Raw genomic sequence first — 21707 nt, 5'->3', positions numbered from 1 at the left:
CCTGCGTCAGGCTCTGGGCTGATGGCTCAGAGCCTGGAGCCTGTTTCCGATTCTGTGTCTCCCTTTCTCTCTGCCCCTCCTCCGTTCAGGCTCTGTCTCTCTCTGTCCCAAAAATAAATAAACGTTGAAAAAAAAAATTTTACATTTATTTTTCAAGAGACAGAGTGTGAGCGGGGGAGGGGCAGAAAGAGAGAGGGAGACACAGAATCTGAAGCAGGCTCCAGGTTCCCAGCTGTCAGCGCAGAGCCCCGCGGGGCTCAAACCCACCCACCTTGAGATCATAACCTGAGCTGAAGTCTGACGCTTAACCCACTGAGCCACCCAGGCGCCTCTCACTCCGTTCTATATTAACAATTGGTAAGACAGACAGGCAGCCATGAAACCCTTTAAGAATGTAGCAACCAGCACATATGTGAACCTTATCAAAACTATGCTGGCTATAGGTCAGCCTTGTGGGCTAAAGTTGAACATATTTTTGCTTCTATCCCTCATCAGGTGGAGTTGGGGACTTAAGATAATCTGCCTTCAAACACAAAGCTTTTCCTACTGTAATGCAGCTGTTGTGAGCAGCTGCTGAAATAAAAGAGCGTTGTGCTCTGCAACTCGGCCCTTTCCCAAGTACACCACTGAAGGGCGGTCAGGTTAGGACCGGGGAGTAGTAACAGCCTGTAAAGCAGGGTGAAATCACCCATGGCTCTTCCACTCTGCGCTTGCGCAGAGAAGGAATTAAACTCCCCGGAAAGACGCCTGGGACTCTGAGTTTGCGCAGGTGCAGAGCTTCCTCAAGGTGTAACTGGGGCGACCCGGGCTCCTGCAACCTAAACACCCGGGGAGAAAGGAAGGTGTCAGATGTGCAGTGGTGTGCAGGCGCGGGCACTTTTCTTGGGTGAAGGGTTGAGAGCCAACCCCAGGCGGCCAGCTGGGCTGAGAGCAGAGTAGGGTCAGGATGGGCGAGGACGTGCTGACCACCCTGAAGATCCTCATCATCGGCGAGAGTGGCGTGGGCAAGTCCAGGTGAGGCGAGCCTGCGGGCCGTGACGAGGGCAGCGGGTCTCTTGCTGCCTCCGTGGCCTGTCTGCTGGGCCGCGACGGGAACGGTAAAGGCGGTGGGCTAGGCTGGGGGCGGACTCCGCGGGTTCTCCCGGCCTCTGGGCCGCGGTCCTGCGGCCCCTGTCTGCCTGGCGCCCGCCCGGTTCTCGGCCTGTGCCAGGCCCGACTTGTGTGGGGCGCTTCTCCTCCCGTCGCGCTGAATAAACAATTCTGAGGGTCACCGCTCAGCCAACAGGTTTGCTGCCGAGGAGCCTAGGTCGTGGCGGTGGGTTTGGCCCGAGTGAGGCCGAGCGCGAAGCCGGGTCTCAGCCCCCGGAGTTGTGCGGCGGCGTGCCGCGGCGGCATGCGACGGAAGCATGCGGCAGCGGCGGCGGCGGCGTGCTACGGAGGCGTGCTGCGGTGGTGTGCGGCGGGGCAGAGGCGTGCGACGGAAGCACGCGGCGGCAGCGGCCTGCTGCGACGGTGTACGGCGGCGTGCGACGAAGGCGGGCGGTGGCGGCGACGAGGACGGTGGCGGCGACGAGGACGGTGGCTGCTGGCCAGAGGTGCAGGGCGGCTGCGTGGCAGGCCTGATGTCCCCGGGCGCTCGGCACCGCACCCACCGCGGCTACTGCTTCGGAGCCGGAGAGCCGGCACTGATGCAGTCTGGGCCGGGAACGCAGCGCTCGCGGCCATGGTCTCCGGAGCCTCGGTTAAGCGGGCGCAGGGCGCGGCGGTTGGGCAGCCCCAGACCCCCCCCCCCCCGCCCCCCCCAGCGCTTGGCTGACGGGCTGCCCCCTCGTCTCTTCCCACAGAGGCGAACACCCCACAGAGGCTGCTGCGCACCTTCCAGAAGGAGGTGGGTGTCGAGGCAGGGGCGGGGTCGCGATGCTGGGGGAGGGGGCTTTCATGCCCCCGGGGAAGGGTCTCCCGAGGAGAGGTGGCCAAGTAGAGGTGGCTGGTGGCGGCGGCGGGGATGGCCATTTCCGGTTTGGGGCTCACCAGGCTGAGTATTTACCTCCCAGGGAACTGGAGGCAGGTGAGTTTGGGGGTTGGAGTATAGGGGGACTCTGGATGTTTTTATGCTGTGTGCAGGGGCGGGAGCAGCGGGAGGGCCCCCTGGTTGTGGGGCACCCCTGGATATGTCTGGGTAGGACCTCCTCTTGTGGAGTAGCCAGTGGTTGCATCTAAGTAAGGTGAGGCAAGCGCCTGGGGGTGCTGACTGGGCGATTTGGGTGGTGGGGGGCTGAGTGGAGCTGCAGAAGGAAGACCAGACTTCGGAAGGGGAAAAGGGGAAAAGGTTCACTGTGGAAAAATGCCCCTCATCCCAGATCTCCCCTTTCCTGTAAATTCTCAGTGTTTGGAGCCACCCCCAGGAGCCAAGGGACTCCCCCCGCCCCCCATCCCTGATAGCCCCTGGCAAGTGGGTGACTCCATTTGTGGGCTTGTCCCCTGCTGTTTTGGCAGGTGCGTTTCCCTTACCCCCTACCCCACCCCCACATGCAGTCGAGTGAGAAGCAAGCAAGGTTCAACTGTCCCTCTGCCCCTTCCCTCTCCTTGGGGCCAACTGGGAACCCAGTCCAGACTTTAGTTCATAGCCCTGGACTGCCCGCAGAGGGGAGAATCCATAGTGGTTGGTTCCCGGGAGCGTTTAGATGCTTGGACTGTGTGTGTGCGTGTGTGTAAAGCATGCACACGCCTATGTGGGCGAGGACATGTGGCTGTGAGTGTGTGCCTCTGAGCATGTCTGTGCATCGGTCTGGAGATATCCAAGTATATCTTCTTACTGCGTGTACGTGGGTCTGTGTGTTTATGTGTTTTCGTGAGTATGAGGTGTATCTGTGTGATTCATGAGTCTCTGTGTACAGGGGTGAGGCCGTGACCATGTATGTGTGACTGTATGTGTGTCTATTGCCTTCCTTATGTCACTTCCCATCCTGGGACCCCGTCACTGCTGAGCTGCCTCACCCCTGTATCTTGAGTCCTCAGCCTGAGACCACAAATGCCCTCAGACCTTGGGGGCTGGCCTCATATCTGTGCCCGTGTATGTGTGTTGAGGGTGTCCGCATCTGGTGTCAGCACTGAGCACCAAGAAGCCCCTCCCCGCCTGGTGGCAGACAGCCGCCAAAGGACAGGCTTGAAGCCTGAACCTGTTGCTGTCCCTCCCTGCTCAGAAAGCTCGGGCGTATGTCTGTGTATAGGTCTCTAGGTGTGGCATGTCCCACGTTGTTGGAAGAATCAGCTCTAGGGCTGACTGTACATTCTAGCATTTCTTTTTTTTTTAATTTTTTAATGTTTATTTATTTTTGAGACAGAGAGGGACAGAGCATGAATGGGTGAGGGTCAGAGAGAGAGGGAGACATAGAATCTGAAGCAGGCTCCAGGCACTGAGATGTCAGCACAGAGCCCAACGTGAGGCTGGAACTCACAGACCGGAGATCATGACCTGAGCCACAGTCGGACCTTAACCGACTGAGTCACCCAGGCACCCCTCATCCTAGCATTTCTGAATAAGGTGGGATGTGTGGAATTCCTCAGGAAGGCCCAGATGTTTTCAGTTTAGCCCTCTTAGAGGCCCTGTGGGGACCTGAAGAAAGCTCTATGTAGATAGACCACCTTCCAACAGAACATACAGACCTACAGTATTCTGATGACTGTGTTAGGGGAGGGTGTCTCTAGCACCTCCCCCAAAAGCCTTCAGGTTAAAAACCTGCAGACTCTTTGTTCATTGTTTAACCAAACCTAGCTGTAATATGTGCTCTGCAGATGTTTGCAACTGGAATGGCTGCGTTTTCAAGGAAATGGTTGTCTGTTCAACTGGGAGTGGGGGCCACAGGCAGAAAAATGTGTGAACAAGGCACCTGCCTCTGGGCAGGGCTCCAGCTGGGACCCTGGTCCCAAATCTGCCAGCAGCTCCCTCGATACCCTGGACAAGTCCTTTCCCCTCTCGAGGACTCAGTTTCCACATGTGGGGAAGGAGCGTCCTTGGAGGTCCTACCCATGTCAGTCTAGTTTGGATTATTGGCCGCGGGGTGGGGGGGTGCGGTGGGTATACTTTGCCCCTGGTGACCAGAGGTGTGGGCCTGCATCCTCTCTCCTGGGAGCAGCCAAGTTTGGGGCATGGAATGAGCTTTCTGCCTGACATGAGGACAAGGCCATCGCCTTATCAGAGGGACCTGTGTGGCATCCCCCTTGGTGCCTCAGTGGGGCAGGGACAGAACCTTGCAAATTTGGGCAAAAGGCCTCTAGCGCCCATTGACTCTGGATCTGCAGTTAGAAGGCACGGTTTACAGTAGTGAGTTGGTGGCTGATTCTGAATTCTGTATTTTGTGGGGCATGTCGTTCAGGAATCAGAACTTCCATTTCCTGGGGGCTACTCTGTGCCGTACCCTGTGTGTACAGGTAACTTTCTGAGGTGAGTGCGATTGTCCCCACTTTACAGACAGAGAACCCGAGCTTGGAGGGGAGGCGTGAGTTGCTCAAGAGCACACAGCTGACAGGGTGCGGAGCCAGGAACTTCACCCCCAGGTCTGTCTAACATCAGAGCCAGGCTTTTACCTGTCATAACCCAAACGTGTCCATCCACGTCTACGCAGCACTGCAATGTCGGCATGTGTGGTGCCATGATTTTCATTGCACGGATCGCCTCCACTGTTGTCAACATGTTGCACAACAGTGGTCCATTTTTAGTAGTATATATTTTTCAGTTCCTTTGTTTAGTTTTGAGTGAGAGAGCATGCATGTGTGTCAGCAGCAAAGGGGCAGAGAGAGAGGGGAGAAAGAATCCTGTGCTGTCAGCACAGAGCCTGATGTAGGACTTGATCCCATGAACTGTGAGGTCATGACCTCAGCTCAGATCCAGACTTGGACGCTGAACCAACTGAGCCACCCAGGCACCCTGACAACAATGGTGCATTTTATACGGACACTAACTCATCATTTTCAGGAAAAGTTTCTAATTTGCATTAGTGTTCAGCCTTGGTGCTATATGTTCTATGAGTTTTAACAAATGTGTAATGATGTGAATCCACCTTTGTGGTATCGTGTCAAAGAGATTCATTGCCTTAAAAGTCCTCTGTGCTGTGCCCCTTTATCCCTACATTCATCCCAACCCTTACCTCCATAGTCTTGCTCTTTCCAGAGTGTCATATAGTTAGAATCATACAGTGGATATGTTTGAATGTTTAGAAAATTAAATTCCCTGGTAATTGAATGTAGGCATTCAAGGTATTGTTTAGTTTTGTTGCTCATCAGTGGAGGATCTGATGATATATGCCTTCCATGAAAAAAAGCATGATTTCTTTAGATGTGTGTCACCTAATGGGGACATCATGAACCACTACATAGCACTCACATTGGGATCATGCTCCTGTGTGATGTGCGGTGGGTCTAGATAGACTCTCTAGCAATGGAAGGAGACAGTCTCAAGAGGTTAGAACTTTATCAAACTGGAATGCCAAATCCTTCTTCCTTAACTTCCCATTGGAAATAAGGCCAGGGAGAGTCTGTGTGCTATGGTTTGGCCATGCTGCAAAGTACAATAGCTATAGAGCGCACTTTGTGAGGGGGTGTTTCGTCCTAAAACTGAACAGTGTATACTGAAGGGCTGGGGAAGTTCTGTTATCAGCTGTTATCAGAGATAATTTTTTTTATCTGAATGCTATATCTGTATGGTAGGGCAAACACCTAATTACCAAAAACCTGCTCTCCTTATTGTGCTGTGAATCACCTCCTCCCCTCTGAAGCCCCAGGCTCCTATCCCATTCCTTAGCTCAGGATGGTCTATACGCAGCAACTCCTCAGCTTGCCCCTGAGTATCATATTTTCAGGGTGCTCCTCATACATATGTAATTAAATTTGTTTTTTCCTGCTTATCTGTCATATGGTAATTTAATTATTAGACCAGCCAAATAATGTTGAAGGGAAGAAGGAAATTTTTTTCCTCCCCAATAATATGTTCTTATGAAATATTACAGGAAAAGAATAATATCTTAAAAGCCTTCAAAGGAGAAAAATAATTATCAGCAAAGGAGCAGAACCTGATTTGTATTAGATTTTATTATAGCAATACTGGATACAAGAAGTCAATAAAGCAAATTTCCAAAGTAGCCAATGAAAATAAGTTTGAATCTGATTTAAATTTGAATCTAAACAACTAAAATACCCACCAATAACAGGATGATCAGATGAGCTACATTATAGTCATATTACATGCTATTATTCAGCCGTTAAATATAATGCCATCTCTAAGACATTTTATTAGTGAAAAAGCAAGTTACAGAAATATATATGTCAATCATGGCTCAACTGGAGAAACAGAATCAGTAAGAAATATATAATAAGAGATTTATTGCAAGGACTTGGCTTATGCAATTTTCAGGGCTGGCTGGGCAAGCGGGAAAATCATAGGGCCGGCCATCAGGAAGGGAACTGTCTGCAGCTGTCAGGCACAAACTAAAACTGCTTCCTCTAGACAGAATTTCTTCTTCAGGGAAGATGCAGCTCTTCTGTTCTCACGACCTTGCAAATAACTGAATCAGGTCCACCCAGATTATCTAGGATAATCTTCCTTCCTGAAAATCAACGGGTTATGGACTTTAATCACATCTACAAAACACCCTCAAAGCAACACCTAGGTAAGTGTTGATGGAATAACTTGGAACTATATAGCCTAGCCAAATTAATACATAGAACTATCACAATCACATATATATGAATGTGTATGTACATTTGTATTATTATATAGATGCACTGTTACACTGTGTGTGTGTGTGTGTGTGTGTGTGTGTGTGTGTGTGTGTGTGTAGATAGAGAGTTCAGGAAGGATGCACACCAAACTGATAACAATGAAACAGAGTGAAAACTGGCAAGTTGAAAAGGGGAATGGTGTAGGGAAAAGAGGAGATTCACTTTTTCCTCTTTATAGTTCTAGTGGGTGGGGTATTGATAATGAGGGAGACACATGTGTATAGGGGCAGGAGGCATATGAGAAATTGCTATACCTTCTGTTTAAGTTTTCTCTGGACCCAAAATTACTCTAAAAAATAAATTCTATTCTTTCTTTTTAAGATTTTATTTTTAAGCAATGTCTATACCCACGTTGGGCTCAAACTTACAGCCCTGAGATCAAGAGTCACATGCTCCACCGGCTGAACCAGCCAGATGCCCCTCTACTTTTTTTTTTAATATCAGATTACCTACAAAACAACAACAACAACAACAACCAGCAATCAGCTTAGTAGCAGAGGTCTCATCAGCAAAAATAAATGCCAAAAGGTAGTGGGAAAATATCTCTTATGTACCTAAAGAACTCCTAACCTAGAATTCTATACATAATAAAGTATCATTCAAGAAGAAAGAAAATTCAACATGTATTCAATTCTGAAAAAATAAGAGTTTACTCCTCACTGACATTTGTGAAGAAATGTCACTACTGAAGAATATACATCAGCCATAAAACTGATTCAAAGAAGGAAGGAAGGAAATTCACATTTGAAAAACACAGTTAAACTAAATGAAGTACTGAGTGTGAAAAATTAACCACAATAATTTCCATGGATGTATTTAGAAAAATCAGAATTAAAATTCTAGATACCGAGGAACGCTGATGGCAAGGTGTTTCAACTTGAAATAAAAAATTATTTGGGGCAACTGGTTGACTCAGTCTGTTAAGCATCTGACTCTGAGTTTTGGCTCAGGTCATGATCTTGCAATTTGTGAGATCAACCCCACGTTGGGCTCTGTGTGGACAGAGAGGAGCCTGCTTGGGATTCTCTCTCTCCCTCCCGCTCTGCCCCTCCCTAACTCATGCTCGCTTGTGTGCACTCTGTGTCTCTCTCTCTCTCAAAATAAATACACTTTAAAAATTATAAATATTTTTGTTGCTTTTGGAAGAGATCAGAATTAATAATTAACCTTAGAACTTGATGGAGAAATGTAAAACGAAGTTACATGTTAAAAATTTCAGAGCACCTTTTAAAGGAAACCATGAGAATTAAGAAAAACAAAAGGAGCAAAGAATAAAAGTAGAAAAAGCAAGTGGGGATAAAAGCCTGGTAAACAGATAACATAAGGGGCACCTGGGTGGCTCAGTCAGTTAAGCCTCCAACTTCGGTTCAGGTCATGATCTCGTGGTTTGTGGGTTGGAGCCCCACATCGGGCTCTGAGCTGACAGCGCAGAGCCTGGAGCCTGCTTCGGATTCTCTTTCTGCCCCTCCCCCACTTGTGCTCTGTCTCTGTCTATCAAAACTAAATGTATATAAAAAAATTTTTAAAAAACAGATGACATAAAATAGAAGTTCTAAGGAAATTAGTAAACTTTTGAAAATTTATCTTTAGAACACTACCTATCAAAACCTATAGAGTCATTAACCAAGTACTTAAGTGAAAAGTTATAGTTTGAAATGCATTTATTATAAAACAAAAAGCAGTCAACTTAAGTCAGAAAAGAATTTCAAAAGTTGGAAGAAGGAAATAAAGGCAATGGAGAAATTAAATAAACAATGATCAAAGAATTTTAAAATAGAGTTAAGCTGCAAAATCAAAACCTGCTTCTCTTAAAAGAGTGGCAAATAGAAAAAAGCTTTAAAAGCTTTCCTAAGGAAAAGAGAGAGTAGGCACAAATTAATATTAGGAATGGAAAAGGGCCATAAGTACAGATAAAGAACAGATTTTTTTAATTTAAAAAAACACATGAAAATGTTATGACATTTTAAAAATTAATAATATAAACATATTTTTAGAAAAACTTTCAAGTTGGCTGAAGAAGAAATTTAAAACCTCATACACCCGATAGTATCAATAAAATTGCAGTGGTTGTTAAACATTTCAATCTCTTAAAGGCACTAGGACCCAGATAAGTCACAGGAGAGATTCATCAATCTTTCATGAAACAGGTTATTTCTGGTTGGTGGTGAAGAGGGAGTAGGAGGACCCTAAGCTTGCCTCCCCCCCTGGATACAACTAGACAATACTCACAGCAGTGCAACTAACCCAGAGAATGACCTGAAGACTGGCAGAACAAACTACACAACTACAGGTAGAGAAGAGGCCACATTGAAGAAGGTTGGAAGAGTGAAGACATGGTCTAGGAGCAAAACAGACCAAAGCCATACTTGGTGGAGAGGGAGCTGGTGGTGCAGACAAGGGTGTAAAACAGACTCTCACACTGGGGAGCCAACCGACGAGGGGCACAAATCCCCATAACTTTGCCTTTGAAAGAGAGAGGGGCCGAATTTCATGAGCTCTTACAACCAGGAGGGTCTTAAAACCTGGAATTTTAAAAATTAGCAGGCTCCAGCCTTGGGCTCAGGGAGAGAGAGCACAATCAACAGCCCTTGCAGATATAACATAGAACCAGCAGTTTGAAAAAAGCAGGGTGCAGACAGGAGGAAGAGTGATTTGCCCATATCAGAGTGTGGCCCAGAGAGACAAGGATCATGGAAAGACCCCTCCAAGAACGAAGGAGCAGGCAGGTGCCATTTCCCTCCCCTGCCCCCAGCATAAACAATGGCCATCTGTGGGGAACAGTGCTATGCTTGTACTACATAACTTGTCTGCACCGAGCCCCCAACCCCTCAGTTCTCCAGATCTTCCCTTCCCAGTCATGCATGGCCCCTCTCCTGGAAGATCGGCCCAAACCCTGTCTACCCCATCTCTGGACCCACAGGTCTTGCAGGGCCTCGGTTCCTGCAGCAGCAGGGACACGTCTCATTTTGCAAGGAGACAACTGCACACCTTGTTAAAATGCATCCCACTCCTGCTGGGGACCAAATACTGCCCACAATAGGCAAAGACAGACTTTGCAGACAACTGGACTGAAGAAAAAAAGAGGCCAAGACCCAGCAGACGAGCACATAGGCAACACACATAGGAGGCATTCCCTGAAGCCCCAGGCCCTAGGGAAGAAGGGACACTGCACTGCAGGGCACTTCAGTACCTCTTCTTCATAAGGCTATTATTGTTAAGAGTAAGAGAAGTCGCTGATTTTCCTAACACAGAAGAACAGACACAATGAAGAGAAAAAAATGAGAGGGCAAAGAAGTATCTCCCAAATGAAAGGACAGAACAAAACCACAGTAAGATATCTAAGCAAACTGGATGTAAATAATATGTCTGATAGAGAATTTAATGATTGTAAAGACACTCCCTGGACTTGAGAAAAGAGCATAGGACATCAGTAAGACCCCTTCACACAGAGATAAACAGCCAATCAGAAGGCAGGAACACAATAAATGAAAACAAAAATACACTTGGTAGAATAAATAACAGGGTAGGTGAAGCAGAGGAATTAATGACCTAGAAGACAGAAGTAATGGAAAGTAATGAGCGAAGGAGAGGAAAGAAAATTATGCAAATTGAGGACAGTCTTAGGGAACTCAGCGATTCCATTAAGCATAAAAACATTTGCGTTATCGTGTTCTCAGAAGAAGAAAAGGGGGCAGAATTTTATTTGAAGAAATAATAGCTGAAAACTTCCCTAATCTGGGTAAGGAAATAGACATCCAGATTCAGAAGGCATAAAGATCCCCTCACAAATTCAACCCAAGGATGTCCACATGTAGACACATAGTAATTAAAATGTCAACAATCTGGGTCACCTGGGTGGTTCAGTCAGTTCCGCATCTAACTTCAGCCCAAACCCTGTCTACCCCATCTCTGGACCCACAGGTCTTGCAGGGCCTCAGTTCCTGCAGCAGCAGGGGCACGTCTCATTTTGCTCAGGTCATAATCTCATGGTTTGTGAGTTCAAGCCCCATATTGGGCTCTGTGTTGACAGCTCAGAGCCTGGAGCCTGCTTCAGATTCTGTATCTCCCTCTCTCTGCTCCTCCCCCACCCATGTTCGCGCGCTCTCTTTCTCTCTCTCTCTCTCTCTCTCTCTCTCTCTCTCTCTCTCTGTGAAAAATAAGTAAACTTAAAATTTAAACATAAATAGTAAAAAGATTTTCATAAAAAATTCTAAAAAAGAATGAAATCTTGACGTATGCAACAATGTGGATACATGGATGAAGCTAGAGTGTATTATGCTAAGCAAATCAAATCAGAGAAAAACAAATATCGTATGATTTCACTCGTATGTGGAAGTTAAGAAACAAAAAAGCTGAACATAGGGGAAGGGGGTGGGGAAAGAGGCAAACCATAAGAGACTCTCAACTACAGAGAAAAACTTGAAGGTTGATGGAGGGAGGTGGGTGGCAGATAGGCTAAATGGGTGATGGGTATTAAGGAGGGCACTTGTGATGAGTACTGGATATTGTATGTAAGTGATGAATCACTAAATTCTACCCCTGGGGGAAAAAAAAGAATGGGTTTAAACTTAAGTGACCATCAACTTAATATAGACTGCTATATACAGAAGATGTTATATCCAAACCAAGAATCAAAACCCAGTAATAGATACGCAAATAAAGAGAAAGGAATCCAAATCTATCACTAAAGAAAGCCAACAAACCATGAAAGAGAGCAAGAGAAGAAAAGATCGGAGAAAATCTATGGAAACGACCACAAAACACTTAACAAAATGGCAATCAGTACACATCTATCAAAAATTATTTGAACGTAAGTGGACTAAATGGTCCAATCAAACGACATAGGGTGACAGAGATCCATCTATATGCTGCCTACAAGAGACTCATTTCAGACCAAAAGGCATCTGCAGATCCAAAGTGAGGGGATGGAGAAACATTTGTCACGCAAATGGAAGTCAAAAGAAACCTGGAGTAGTAATACTTAGACAAAAGTGACTTTAAAACAAAAACTGTAACAAGAGACAAAAACATTGTATAATAAAGGGGACAATCCAGCAAGAGGATATAACAATTGTATTTATGCATTCAAATACATAAATCAGCTAATAATAAACATAAAGGAAATAATCGATAGTGATACAGTAATTGTAAGGAACTTTAACACCCCCCACTTACATCGATGGATGGATAATCCAAACAGAAAATCAACAAGGAAACAGTGGCTTTGAATGATATGCTGGACCAGATGGATTTAACAGACATATTCAGAACATTCCATCCTAAAACAGCAGAATACACGTACTTTTCAAGTGCACACAGAACATTCTCCAGAATAGAACACATATTCGGCCACAAAACAAGCCTCAACAAATTCAAAAATATCAAGGCATCTTTTCTGACCACAACGCTATAGGGGTGCCTGGGTGGCTCAGTCGGTTGAGCGGCTGACTTCGGCTGAGGTCATGATCTCCTGGTCTGTGAGTTCGAGCCCCGCATCGGGCTCTGTGCTGACAGCTCAGAGCCTGGAGCCTGTTTCAGATTCTGTGTCTCCCTCTCTCTGACCCTCCCCTGTTCATGCTCTGTCTCTCTCTCAAAAATGAAAAATGTTAAAAAAAAATTTTTTTTAAATAAGTATGGACTTTGAGGCCACTGTACCTGGGTTCCTATCCCAGCTCTACCTCTTACTACCTTTGTGATTTGGTGCAAGTTACTTAGCTTCTCTCTGTCACATTTTCCACTTGTCAAAGCGAGAAGATAGTACTTCACTCGTGGAGTTCTTAGGATTAAATTATGTAATATGTGTGAAATTATTTAAAACACGTGTAATACAATAAGGGCTATTATTAGAAATATTTTCACCATTGAGTGGGACTTAAAAAATGTTTTTAATGTTTACTTATGTTTATTTAATGTTTTTTTATGTTTGTCATGACCTGAGCTGAAGTCAGATGCTTAACCAGCTGAGCCACCCAGGCACCCCACCTGTTAGATTTTTTTTAAGACTCTAGTCACTCTCTCCAGCCAATTAGTTACTAAATTATTTCCCTCCTTTTAAAGTCCTACTCCATAAGCTGTCCATTCTGGTTGTTGTTGCTGTGTTATCCTTTCCATATGTTGAGCGTGACCTTCAAGATCTCCTTTTTCCTCTTCTGTTTAATGTGTTCTCCCAAATTCCAACACTTCCATTCAGGAAATCTCTATTTTTCTTTTCTCAAGCATTTTCCAACTTGTCTTCTGCTGTTTCCTGAGCCATCTTTTTAGGTATTGCTATACTACAGAAAAGGAGAAATTCACATTATATAAAAAGGAATTTAGGGGCACCTGAGTGGCTCAGTCTGGTGAGCATCTAACTCTTGATTTCTGCTCAGGTCATGATCCCAGGGTTGTGGGATTGAGCCCCACATCAGGCTCCACACTGAGCAAAGAGACTGCTTAAGATTCTCTCTCTCTCTCTTTCTCTCTCTCTCTCTTTCTCTCCCTCTGCCCCCTCCCCTGCGCTTTCTCTCTAAAATAAAATGAAAAATTTTTTTAGAAACTTAATGAAAGCCAATGATAAAGTACCTCAAAGAGTTTTACCATCAGCATTATGAACCCCAAGTCCATAAAAACCTGAGTTCTCTTTCTTGGACCAAGTAAGTCACATAGCCAAACCCGGAGTCATTGTGGGAGGGAACCAGGACAAATCAAAAATTCTGGGAGCCATGATTTATTGGAGACCATCAATATAAGAGCCTACCACCCTACCATAATATGTACATGCATCTTAACAATATGTTTGTTCTGCAACACTACATTCATGGTCAGTTCTTTCTGCTGCCTTTTCTTCAGTTTCTTTCTTAATTACTCGTGTTTCAGTTTTAGAGCTTCTTCTCAATGACCAATCAATCTATTAAATCTTTACATTTCAGTTTAGAAATGGAAAACTGAGTGACTCCATAATGCTCTGTGACAGGTTATTACACAAGTTAGGAGAAACAGCTATACTGTGTTAATTGTAACAACGAAGAAAGGAAATGGCAAAAAGCTTAAGATAGGGCAGGGGAAAAGATGCAAAAAGATACCTCATGTCTCAGTGAGAACACAGGCATCTGAGCAGACCCTATGGGATCTACAGAATACATTTCAGCCATGATGTCTGCCATATTTGAATTAGATAATTTCTAGAGCTATGGAAAGATAAACAGGACCACCTAAGTTATGACTAACATTTGAGTGTCCTCTGAGTTCCTCTGAGTAGGCAGGGATGAATGAGACAGAGCTTCTCTGAGGAGCTAATGGTCAAGTGTAGGAAACAGATTATCATAGAACTAAAATACATAGTTAAAACAAAAACATCTTATAAATATTAATGGGCAATTTTTTTTAATGAAAAAATAAAATTCCCTTTATTTATATCAAACTCAGTTTGGCTAATGTGAGAGAATAGGTATTAGAAAAGGAGAAGGGGCGGGAAGCAAAAGAGAAGGGAGGAGAAGAGGAAAAAAATGGAGCACAGGGGCTGCTGGAGAAGGACTGGGGAACAGAAGGAAATGGAATCTACATGGTGATAGAAGATAAAAGGAATGCTTTGTCTGCTTCATTTTATCTAGACTGAAGGTGGAGAAGAAGTAGACTAGATACAATTTTAAGTTCTAAACTATATTCTTGAACTCCCAATACCCATCCTCTCCTCATACAAAAGGCATTTTCTGAAGGATGGAGAATCCTATCCTGACACAGTAGACAACATTCTCAAATTGAAGGCTAGAGGGTCTTCCTGAATTGAAAGGAAGAGCCTTTAGAGACTTCCTTAATTAGAAGCCATGTCACTTCTAGGCCATGTGACAGCTTCACCTGGAGAAGTGTAGAGTTCTGAAACCAATCTTTCAGAGCCTTTCAGGCTTTGATCACTCAAAAATAGGCGATGAGCTCATTTTGGAAATGCTCTATTCCTTTTATGAAATGATGCAGAAAAACTGGTGGAAAATAACTAACAGTGGTATTTTTGATTGACATTCTAGACCCGCACAAACATTAGTAATCTAGATAACGAGATTAATAAAATAATCTGGAATTAATAATCTATAATTAAGAAACTAGATAAAATCAAATCCCAGGGTACATATTTTACTATAGAATTTATTCGCACTTCACAATGCCTGATTTAGGAGCAATTGTAGAAATTTACTTGTGTTTTGAGATGAAAGACACACATTGATGTTGTGCTAGAGAAATACTTTATAAAGATGGGCAGGAAGAGGCCCTGTGTTTGGATGTGTACGTTATAGAGTACTTGTGAACACCTTCACCCTACCATTTCCTCTTAAATGTTTAGGAGAACAGCTGAGCCATTCTCTCCATAATGTAGACATGGTTCAACAAATGGAATTCTCAGGTCAGTTCCTCTATCTACAGACTTTAAATGTGATACAGAAGCCACTAGCTTTATAGCACACCAGTGATGAACTCAAGATGTAGCTATAATCAGGACTTGGAAACACAGACGAAAGACAGAAGGAATCTTCAGTTTCTTTTACCATAACTTTGAAAATAGAAAACGGGTGCCATCTTGTGGTTATTTTAATAAGGTCGCTCTTAAACAATGACTTTCTGGAGAGGCAACTTGACAAAATCTCCTATTTCTTTCTCCTTGAAAATACTGTTAAAATTACCTTTCTTAAACTCTTGGACTTGGTACTCTTACAATCTGGAGATTTCATTAAAATGCTAGACCTACCCACATAAAAACACAATCACAATAATATTAGGTGACTACCAACCACGAAAACATGTCAAGCCATTTTCGTAATTCTTAAGAACCGCTCAAGACCTGCCTCTCGGTTGCGAGCATGTTGAAAGGTAGGTAAAGGTTTTTGTAAAAATGGTGACATGAACACAGGGGTCCCTCCTTCCTGGGAACTGCGGGTGGAATAGATCCAAGATAAATACCCACTTTTCAGCCCACTTATTTCCTTCTAACTTTTTACAAGAAGAAGATATGTTACGTTTGTAGTTAACAAAAAGAGTCACTAAACCAGGGGTACGAGGTTCACCTTACCCGAGAACTGTGTTACTGGATGATCCCTGGAAAGGTGACACCGTGTGTGTGTGTGTGTGTGTGTGTGTGTGTGTGTGTGTGTGTGTGTGTGTAAGCCTTGTAGAAGAGGCACGCATCTTACCATAAAGTAGTGTTTGTGTACTAACTTTCTGGGAGCATCAGGCACGCCACAGACAAATTTGGGGCTGGATGGGCTATGAGTCAAAACACGTGCTCCCCAACGGGAGCCTCCAGGATCCGGGCACAAGCGGCCGGAACTCAAATAGACTTCCTCAGAATTTCTCCAGGAAACCGTCGTGTGGGGCGGAGACGGGCACTTGGTCCAGTGGCTGCTTTCTAATCTGCTGTCACGTTTGAGACCCTGGCCTTTCCTTCCCGGAAATGAGCCTTCCTCCCTGCAAGGTAGCGCCAGAGGCCTGGCCGGAGGCGGAGGCGCAGGCGGAGCAGGAGCCCCCAGCGGAGGAGCTGGAGCCCAGGTCAGAGCTGAGGCGGCAACCCGAGGCAGGGCTGGGCTCAGAGCCACTCCCGGCCTCTAAGCACCAGTCAGAGCAGTTCTTCGGTGGAAGACAGGAACCTGAGATGACCTGGGCTTCGGGGCAGTTTCCAGAGCCCGCTGGGGTGCCCCATTCACATTCGGTGTCAGTGAGGGGGGACTCCTCGCTGCCCGTCTCACCGTCGGAAAACCAGGTGTCCGAGAGACCCCCGTTGCCACACCGACTGCCTGGAGGGGCCCCTCTCCTGCCTCTTCCGAAGGCTGGGATGCGAAGTGGGCGCGCACCCCTGGATCTTCCTGCTGGTGCCCATGGTGCTGACAGCTGCTCTGGGCACCGGTTTGATTTACCTGCCCAAGGATGTAGAAGAAAACCTCGAGGAGCAGTACACCCCAATAGGGAGCCCAGCCAAGGCCGAGCGGCACTTTGTGCAGGAACGCTTCACTGCCAACGACTCTCACCGCTTCTCCATCTCCAGGAAGAGCACCGAGGTCAATTTCACTTGTATTCTAGCGGTCTCCAACACCACCTCCCTGCTAGAACCAGCAATCTTATCAGAAGTTAGTAAAGTGGATGACGTGATCCAGGATCTGTATGCAATGGGGGAAAACGGAACCCAGATCCACTACAATCAGGTGTGTGCCAAGCACCAGGGTCTCTGCGTGCCTTCCAACCCACTCCTGTATGCCTGGCAGATGAACAGGGACCTCGACCTGAGAAATGTCACTTTCCCAATCTACAACCACACCTGTCAGCCCATCTACCTGGCTGGCACCATTGGAGGAACCTTCTTAGGCGAGACGATGGGAATGAACCAGTTACTCCTGGAAGCCAAAGCCGTGAGGCTGCTCTACTACCTGAAAACTGAGGATGGAGAGGACAACGAACATGGTAAGAAATGGTTGACCCATTTCCTGAACCAATTTAGCAACATTGAAAAGAGTCTGGCCTCGAAGAGGATCCAGGTATCTGGTGGCTGAGTTTTATAGGGAGACCAGGAGAAGGTGGGAGGGGTAAGAACACGTTTTCCAAGTAGTAGCACTCCTGGATTACTTATTGGAGTCCTTGACTTGCAGCTGGGAGTGCTCTACTCTGTTTGGCACTTAATCCAACTTCCTTAATCTCACACACCAAAGGATGCCACACAGCATAAATCCTTAATAATATTCTGGTGGAAAACACAAATCCCACATCCTTAAGGTAGGTCTGCTCAGTGCAGACATTGATCATCAGGTTTTCCAGTCAAATTACTTTAAAATCCTTACTCTTAAAGTCTTTGCTATTTGGGGGAACCCTCTGAAATGTGTTTGGGGTTCATTGGAATAAAAGCAACAAACTTTTAACAAGTTCCATGGTATTATTGAAAAGAGAATTAGCTCACCGTTTACCAAGTAAGTTATATAGCCTAGTGCCAGGCACATGCTAGCTATTCTGTAACTAATAGTTGTGAATAAGCCTGGTCAAAGTGAGACAACTATTGGAAAAATAGCAGATCCTTCTGAAATGTCGATGAAATTAAAATAGTAAAAGACAACGACCTACTAAAATTCTAGAAAAAGCCACAATTTCTGTAATTATGAATGGTTTCACAATCTTCGGTAGATCTCAGATTTTGTGTATTCAGGTTTAAACCTTGGTTTTCTGAAAGAAACTTTGGAAAGCGTGCCACATATTTGTGGGAAGAAGTACACCTATGTTAATCTTCTTTATTCTAAAATCACGATTCACATATTTTGATCTTTTACTAACTCTTAACGTGTTTCAATCAGTAAGCTATAGTGTTTCAATAGGGTTGGTAACTCGCACAAATATTGGAATGAAAAGTTATTTACTTGACTAAATTTTTGTGGCAGGTGGTCTACTTTACATCAATTTCTACACAATGGAACTTGAAGCAACCTTGATGACAGTGATCCCTTTGGTTCACTTGGCATAACTTCTAATCATATTATTTGCAATCCTATCATGCTACAGGTAAAATGGTTTCATTGTTTCTTAACTCTTTTTAACAGATATTTTTGGGTGGCAAAATACAGATAATTGATATAAAATATGCCATTCTAATCATTTTTAAGTGTATATTTCAGTGGCATTAATTACATTCACAGTTGTGCAACCATCACAACTATCTGTTTTTTTTTTCATTTTTATGTTTCTACGTTTCTTTATTTTTGATAGAGAGAGAGCACAAGTGGGGGAGGGGTAGAGAGAGAAGGAGACATAATTGGAAGCAGGCTCCAGGCTCTGAGCTGTCAGCACATAGCCTGCCGCGGGGCTCGAACACACAGACCCGGAGATCATGACCTGAACCGACGTTGGACGCTTAATGAGCCACCCAGGCCCCCCACAACTGTCTGTTTCTAAATCTTTCCATCCCCCCAAACAGAAACTGTATAACCCTTAGGCAGTAACTTTCCATGGCCTCCCCCCAGTCCTGGCTAACCTTCATCTACTTTCTATCTCTATGAATTTGCTTATTCTAGAGATTTCATATAAGTGGAATCACACAATATGTGTACTTTTGTGACTGGCTTATTTCACTTGGCATAATGTTTTCAAGGTTCCTCTATATCCTAGCACGTATCAAAACTTCATTCATTTTTATGACTGGTATTTCACCGTATACATACAGCACTGTTTATACACTTAACTGTTGATGGGCACTTGGAATGTTTCCACTTTTTGGCTTTTGTGAATAATGCTGCAACGAACATTGGTGTACAAATATTTTCTTGAGCTCCTGTTTTCAATTATTTTCAGTATATACCTGGGAATGGAATGGTGGGTGGAGTGATAATTCTATGTTCAGTTCTTTGAAGAACCTCCAAATCCTACCAGCAATGTATAAAGGTTCCAATTTCTCCGCATCCTCACCAACACTTGTTTTTTGTTTTATTGATAATAGTCAATAGTGACAAAGTGTGGTTTGATTTACATTTCCCTAATTACTAATGATCTTAAGTATCTTTTCATGTGTTTATTGGCCATATGTACATCTTTGGAGAAATGTCTATGCAAGTCCTTTGCCCATTTTTTAATTTGGTTGTATTTTTGTTTTTGAGTCCTATTGTTGGTGAGTACTTTGTATATTTGGTTTTAAGTTTTTTTTTTCTTATTTCGAGAGAGAAGAAGTATGAATGGGGGAGGGTCAGAAAGAGAGGAGAGAGAATCCCAATCAGGCTCCACACTGCCAGCACAGAGCCTGATGCGGGGAGTGAACCCACAAACCATGAGATCATGACCTGAGCTGAAGTCAGATACTCAACTGACTGAACCATCCAGACACCTCAGTGTTTAGAATGTTTTAAATATTAAACCTTTATCAGATATATGATTTATAAATATTTTCTCCCACTCTGTGTATTGTCTCTTCACTTTCTTGATAATGTCTTTAATGCACAAGAGTTTTTAATTTTGATGAAATCCACTTTATCTTATTTTGTTCTTTCGCTACTTATATCTAAGAATCCATTGACAAGTTCAATGTCATGCACATTTGCCCTGTGTTTCCTTCTAAGAGTTTTATGGTTTTAGCCCTCATATTTAGGTTGTTGATCAATTTTTAGTTCACTTTTGTATATGTAGTGTGAGTAGGGGTTTAACTTCATTCTTGTGCATGGAAATCCATGTGGAAATCCATGTTTCCATGTTGATTGCTGGAAATCCAGTTTTCCAAGTCCCATGTGATGAACAGACTATTCTTTCCCAGTTGATTGGACTTGGCATCCTTGTAAACAATCAATTGGTTGTAGATGTATGGGTTTATTTCTGGACTCTAAATTATATGCCATGAGCCTACATGTATGTTGATGTGCCGGTACCACACTGCTTTGATTCCTGTAGCTTTGTTATGAGTTTTGAAATCTGGAAATCTCAGCCCTCCAATTTTTATCATCTTTTTCATGATTATTTTGGATATCTAGGACTCCTTGCAATTCCATATGAATTTGAGGGTTGACTTTTCCATTTCTGGGGTGGGGGGGAAGGTCATTGAAATTTTGATAAAGATTGTGTTGAATCTGTAGGTTGTTTTAAGTGAGATTAACATTTTAACAATACTGTCTTCCTCCCCGTGAACTAAGGTTGCATTTCCATTAACGTAGGTCTTCTTTAGTTTCTTTCACTAGAGTTTTGTAGCTTTCTGTCTTTCAGCTCCTTGGTTAAATTTATTTCTAAATATTTTATTCTTTTAGACACTAAATGGAATTGCTTTTTTCATTTCATTTTTGGATTGTTCATTGCACGTATATAGAAACACAACTGGTATTTGTGTGTTGATCTTGTATCCTGCAGCTTTGCTCAATTTGTTTATTCCCTCTATTAGTTTTATTGTGGTTTCTTGGGAATTTTCATATTACAGAATCATGTAATCTGTGAAAAGGGATCGTTATACTTCTTCATTTCCAATTTGGATTCCTTTTATTTCCATTTCTTATTTAATTCCTCTGGATAGCACTTCCACTTCAATGTCAAGTGTCATTGGTGAAAGTGGGCATCTTTATCTTGTTCCTGATTTTGAAGGGAAATCTTTCAGCTTTCACTTTGGATTATATTGTTAGATATTCATTTCTTATAAAGGTCCCTATCATTTTGAGGAAGTTCCTTTCTATTCCTTGTTTTTGAGGGTTTTCTTTTAAATCATAATTGGGTGTTGGATTTTGTCAAATGCCTTTTTTGCATCTATTGAGATGATCGTGTAGATTTTATCCTTTGTTCTATTAGCGTGATATGTTACTTGATTGATTTTTCCCGTGTTGAACCACTCTTGCATTCCTGGGATAAATCCTAGTCGGTAATGATGTACAATCTTTTTAACGTGCTATTGAATTGGGTTTGCAGAATGTTATTAAGGACATTTGAATCTACATTCATAAGATATTGATCTATAGTTTTTTTCTTGTAACCTTTGTCTGGGATTGGTATCAGTGTAATGTTGGTCTCATAGAATGAGTTAGAGAGTGTTTCTTCCTTTTCAACTTTTTGGAAGGACTTGAGAAGGATGGGTGTTACTTCTTCTTTACATGTGTAGTAAAATTTACCAGTGAAGCCATCTGGTCTTGGACTTTTCTTTTTGGGTGGTTTTTGATTACTGATTCAGTCTTTTTACTTATTCAATGTCTGTTGAGATTTTCTATTTCATCTTGAGTCAGTTTAGGTCATTTAGGTGTTTCTAGAAATTTGTGCATTTCATATAGTTTGTTGGCATAAGTTGTTTATAGCATTCTTTATTTTTTTAATGTCTATTTATTTTTGAGAGAGAGTGCACGAGAGGGAGAGAGGTGGTGGGGGGAGGGGACAGAGGATCCAAAGTGGGCTCTGCACTGACAGCAGTGAGCCCCATGCAGGGCTCAAAACCATCAATCGTGAGATCATGACCTGAGACAAAGTCGGAGCTCAACCAT

At 43.9% G+C, this 21707-nt stretch overlaps 1 protein-coding gene across 10 annotated transcripts in view; it reads left to right on the top strand.

Moving 5' to 3' along the window:
- Positions 1-21707, top strand: part of LOC101093758 (YEATS domain-containing protein 2-like) — a 48858-nt gene that overhangs the window by 12502 nt on the left and 14649 nt on the right. For 3 of the 10 annotated variants that reach the window (XM_045041639.1, XM_045041642.1, XM_045041637.1), the window contains exons 4-5: positions 6521-6665; positions 16091-16597. In XM_045041639.1, the coding sequence (XP_044897574.1) occupies positions 6521-6665; positions 16091-16350 (405 nt within the window). In that variant the 3' untranslated portion in view covers positions 16351-16597. The other 7 variants (XM_045041648.1, XM_045041640.1, XM_045041641.1 and 4 more) reach the window with 6 other exon arrangements.

Source organism: Felis catus, chromosome D3 (genome assembly GCF_018350175.1).
Source record: "Felis catus isolate Fca126 chromosome D3, F.catus_Fca126_mat1.0, whole genome shotgun sequence".
Classification (NCBI taxonomy): domain Eukaryota; kingdom Metazoa; phylum Chordata; class Mammalia; order Carnivora; family Felidae; genus Felis; species Felis catus.
This window is presented reverse-complemented; position numbering and strand designations above follow the sequence as displayed.